General features: G+C 45.5%; 1 protein-coding gene across 4 annotated transcripts in view; it reads right to left on the bottom strand.

Moving 5' to 3' along the window:
- Positions 1 to 5,000, bottom strand: part of LOC110490739 (diacylglycerol kinase iota-like) — a 105,062-nt gene that overhangs the window by 24,397 nt on the left and 75,665 nt on the right. For 3 of the 4 annotated variants that reach the window (XM_036944561.1, XM_036944558.1, XM_036944560.1), the window contains exons 3-8: positions 4,896 to 4,991; positions 2,221 to 2,295; positions 2,052 to 2,108; positions 1,745 to 1,810; positions 1,581 to 1,649; positions 1,265 to 1,381 (exon numbers count right to left, since the gene is read on the bottom strand). In XM_036944561.1, coding sequence (XP_036800456.1) covers positions 1,265 to 1,381; positions 1,581 to 1,649; positions 1,745 to 1,810; positions 2,052 to 2,108; positions 2,221 to 2,295; positions 4,896 to 4,991 — 480 coding nt within the window. The remainder of the gene's footprint in view (positions 1 to 1,264; positions 1,382 to 1,580; positions 1,650 to 1,744; positions 1,811 to 2,051; positions 2,109 to 2,220; positions 2,296 to 4,895; positions 4,992 to 5,000) is intronic. The other variant, XM_036944559.1, reaches the window with a different exon arrangement.

Raw genomic sequence — 5,000 nt, forward strand, 5'->3', positions numbered from 1 at the left:
GTGTGTAAAGGAGCATGTAAAGGAGTGTGTAAATTTGTGTGTAAAGGAGTGTGTAAAGGACTCTATAAAGGAGTGCATTAAGGACTATGTAAAGGAGTGTGTAAAGGAGTATGTAAAGGAGTGTGTAAAGGAGTGTGCAAAGGAGTCTGTAAAGGAGTGTGTAAAGGAGTGTGTAAAGGATTGTGCAAAGGAGTGTGTAAAGGAGTGTGTAAAGGGGTGTGTAAAGGAGTCTGTAAAGAAGTCTGTAAGGGAGTGTGTAAAGGATTCTGTAAAGGAGTGCGTAAATGAGTGTGTAAAGGGGTGTGTAAAGGAGTCTGTAAAGAAGTTTGTAAGGGAGTGTGTAAAGGATTCTGTAAAGGAGTGCGTAAAGGAGTGTGTAAAGGAGTGTGTACAGGAGTATGTAAAATACTGTGGGTAAAGGAGTCTGTAAATGAGTCTGTAAATGAGTGTATAAAGGACTGTGTAAAGGAGTGCGTAAAGGAGTGCGTAAAGGAGTGTGTAAAGGAGTGTGTAAAGGAGTATATGAGTATGTAAAGGAGTGTGAAAAGGAGTGTGTTAAGGAGTATGTAAAAGTGTCTGTTAAGGAGTATGTAAAGGAGTATGTAAAGGAGTGTGTTAAGGAGTATGTAAAGGAGTATGTAAAGGAGTGTGTTAAGGAGTATGTAAAGGAGTATGTAAAGTAGTGTGTGAAGGAGTGTGTAAAAGTGTCTGTTAAGGAGTATGTAAAGGTGTATTTAATGGAGTATGTAAAGGAGTATGTAAAGGAGTGTGTAAAGGAGGGTGTAAAGGAGTATATGAGTATGTAAAGGAGTGTGCAAAGGAGTGTGTTAAGGAGTATGTAAAAGTGTCTGTTAAGGAGTGTGTAAAGGAGGGTGTAAAGGAGTGTGTAAAGGAGTGTGTAAAGGAGTGTGTAAAAGAGTGTGTAAAGGAGTCTGTGCTCCAAGCAATGTCACCTCCAATCCTGGCTGTCTGGCTGTGATGTGATGTGAAGGCTGATTGTTGAACTGTGTGTGTGCTCTAGGGTTGAGCTGTGGTTGAGCTGTTGTTGGGCTGTGGTTGAGCTGTTGTTGGGCTGTGGTTGAGCTGTTGTTGGGCTGTGGTTGAGCTGTTGTTGGGCTGTGGTTGTACTGTTGTTGGGCTGTGGTTGTACTGTTGTTGGGCTGTGGTTGTACTGTTGTTGGGCTGTGGTTGTACTGTTGTTGGGCTGTGGTTGTACTGTGTCTATGTGTGAATTTGTGTCAGGGTTTGTGTGTTGTGTTCTCACCTGTGGCTTCCTAACTTTGATGATCCAGGAGGGGGGGACGATGACCCCGGCGTGAGCGCCAAGAGAACAGGGCTCCTCAATCTGATGTAGCTGGAAACACGTCACCTTGTTATGGAACTGAGGGGGGCAGGAGAGGAGGGGGAGGAGAGGAGATAGAGAGGAGAGGGGGTTAGGTGTCTATAGGTACCACTACTAACTCATACAGACACTCTAATAGAGAAGAACACACACACACACAGCCCAAATACACACACACACACACACACACACACAAATGCTCACAAACACTCAGAGAAACACACAAGACACTACTCACAGCTTGTTTGCACCAGGAGCAGCTGATGGCCACAATCTCTTTACTGTGGAAGAACTTCTGCTGGAAGCTCTACCGGATACACAGGATGTATCATGTTATTCATTAAGATATACACAATAGACAGGATGCATATTGTCAAGGTGTACAGTAGGTGTGTGTCTTACCTTCCCACACTGTCTGCATTTCCCCTCTTGGCGGCGCCGGTGCACCCAGTGATGCCTCAACATATTCTGCCGAAGACAGGGAGGATGGAGAGGGAAAGAAAGAGAGCAGTCAGAGACGGACATATACAGTAGTTCTCTCACACACACGCACGCACGCACGCATGCACACACACACACACACACACACACACACACACACACACACACACACACACACACAAACACAAACACACACACACACGCGCACGCATGCACGCATATGCACACACACATATCAGAGACACGCCATCATCAGATACCGACTCACATCTCTGAGGCAGCGAGAGCCTCCTTCTCTAAATGTTGGTTTACAGCGGAAGTTAATCTGCGAGAGAAGCAGAGGGTGGGGACAATGAGAGATGCTAAGGACGTGTGCTTTGTCCGATCGACTTGTTGAAAGGGAAAAAATGCAATGTGTGTGTGTGTGTGTGTGTTACCTTGTCGAGCTGCTCGATGCAGGCGGTGTGGACTACGATCTTACACGCTGCACACTTCCTCCTGGGGGCAGACTTCTTAAAGGAGAGGAGATACACACCAGAGAAAGCAATGAGACTCGCGGTGACACACACACACAAACACACACACGCACGCACACACACACGCACGCACGCACACACACACACACACACACACACACACACACACACACACACACACACACACACACACACAGAGAGAGAGAGACAGTGATAAATCTGATCAAGTCACAATAAAACAGTTGTCTATGCTTGAGAAAAACATCAAACACGCATTAAACCCATAATGTGTTAGAGAGGAACGAGACATGGAGAGATTTCTTTACTGTTTCTTTCACTTTTGTTTATTATCTATTTATCTATTGAATTGATTTAAATAGACTTTTAAATGGAGAGAGATCGAGAGAGTGGAAGAAATTTAGAGAGAGAGACGGATGGCGAACAAGAGATAGATTACATTTTGTCCTGCTCTCACCAGCCTCTCTTTATCCTATTCAGACTAATGGCAGTGTTTGTGGCCTCTCCACTAAGAGATATTAAAGGCCCAAACGCAGCCGTTTTTATATACCTGACGCATGAAAAAAGTCCCAACCGGGCTGATTGAAACATGAAAAACCGGCACAATTGTATAAATGCCAACAGACAATTTGTTCTTTCGACGCGGTGGGTATCTTTTTGTGTCGGTAAAATAGAAATATTGACACATTACTCCATCATATCGTGAAGATATGTTGTGTGGTCCTCCCACTACGACTGGTGGAAACCATGCAGTTTATTAGGCTACCGATGAAATCAATTAGGATGAACTTGACAGGGGTGGTGAATACGCAAGGTTGACGTTGCTTTCCAGTAAATATTGAGGGTCTTCTTCTGGTGAAATGATCGATGCTTGGCTGCCATTTGACAAATACAAATACTATGGCTCTTATCTATAATCTCATAATATACTGTAGGTAGTCTACCCGCACTGTATCTGTGAGCTGTTGGCTAGAGAGCTTCTGTCAAGACCAGAGGGGGCACATGTTCTATATAACGCCACCGCATCTGCGACCAAAACCATCAGTGGAGTTGAAAATGTGATGGGAACCCCTTGAACTTGTATTTTTCATTCGGTACATGGGAATTGAGCGCTATTCCAAGTCAGTCTGATGGAAACACATCTTTGGTGGGAAAAGACGCAAATTGTTTCATGTCGATTTTAGAATAATTGCATAAAAATCCGTCGCAGATTGGATGGAAACCTAGCTACTGTAATATATTTCCATTGAAATGGGCAAAAAAAGCTATTTCTTAAGCAAGACTTTTGCTGGGAGTGGACTGGGTCGGGAGGGGGAGACTGAAAATGAGTTGTTCATTGGCAGAGAGGTTTGGAACTCTCTTTGTTGTTTGTCTGCTAACCAATTTACTGCATGGTGACGTCACCATGGAAAGCCGAAACTCCCGCCCATGCTAACCTGCTGATTAGAATGCCCTGTGTAGGTTGTATTTTCAACAAGAAACTATCAGGAAATAACACTTTTTTTTTTTTTAAATCACACTTTTAAATGATTTGTTTCATCAGCTGAAAAACAGAATGTTGACTACACTAGGCCTTTAAAGGTAATGCTAGAGGTACTATTGCAGGTAATGTCAGGTAATGTCAAAGCCTATGCACTATTGTAACTCCGCTCTACTGATGCTCGCTGTGGCCCTCTAACACAATGTTAATGCATACCACTAATAAAACTTTGAAATATCGACCTCAGCATAACACTGTTATCACCAGGGCTCTCCTCACCCGCTCTGCCTCTCTCTGCTCTGACCATTCTCCTTCTCTTCTCTTTCCCCTCTGGTCTCTTCTCTCTCCCTCATCACCCTCGATCACTCCTTCTCTACTCTGTCACCCCCCGTCATCGCCTCCTCCTCACCTCTCTCGCTCCCTCTACTTCTCCTTCTTTGCCTCACTCATCTCTCCACTTTCTGTCCTTTCTGTCACTCTACCCCCCTCCACTCCTTCTCCCTCCCTCTCTCTCTCTCTCTCTCTCTCTCTCTCGCTCTCTCTCTCTCTCTTTTTCTGTCTCTATTTTCCACTCTCTCTCTCTCTTCCCCTCCAGTCCTTCTCCTTCTCCTTCTCCCTCTCTCTCTCTCTCTCTCTCTCTCTCTCTCTCTCTCTCTCTGTCTCTATTTTCCACTCTCTCTCTCTCTCCCCCTCCACTCATTCTCCTTCTCCCTCTCTCTCTCTTTCTGTCTCTATTTCCCACTCTCTCTCTCTCTCTCCCCCTCCACTCCTTCTCCTTCTCCCTCTCTCTCTCTTTCTGTCTCTATTTTCCACTCTCTCTCTCTCTCTCTCCCCCTCCACTCCTTCTCCTTCTCCCTCTCTCTCTCTTTCTGTCTCTATTTCCCACTCTCTCTCTCTCTCTCCCCCTCCACTCCTTCTCCTTCTCCCTCTCTCTCTCTTTCTGTCTCTATTTCCCACTCTCTCTCTCTCTCTCCCCCTCCACTCCTTCTCCCTCTCTCTCTCTCTCTCTCTCTCTCTCTTTCTGTCTCTATTTTCCACTCTCTCTCTGTTTCCCTCTCTGTCTGCATTCCTCTCGCTGTCTCAGTCTCCCCCTCTAGCCCCCCTCCCCCCACCCCTCTCTCTCTCTTCATGTACTCACTGCAGTCTTCAGTACACAGGTGTCTTCTCCCAGGTAGCACAGCTCTCCAGAACAACTGGTCTCCAGCCACAGGTGTTCCCCGTTCACAGCAGTCTCCTACACACA

The sequence above is a fragment of the Oncorhynchus mykiss genome, chromosome 15 (genome assembly GCF_013265735.2).
Source record: "Oncorhynchus mykiss isolate Arlee chromosome 15, USDA_OmykA_1.1, whole genome shotgun sequence".
NCBI classification, from domain to species: Eukaryota; Metazoa; Chordata; class Actinopteri; order Salmoniformes; family Salmonidae; genus Oncorhynchus; species Oncorhynchus mykiss.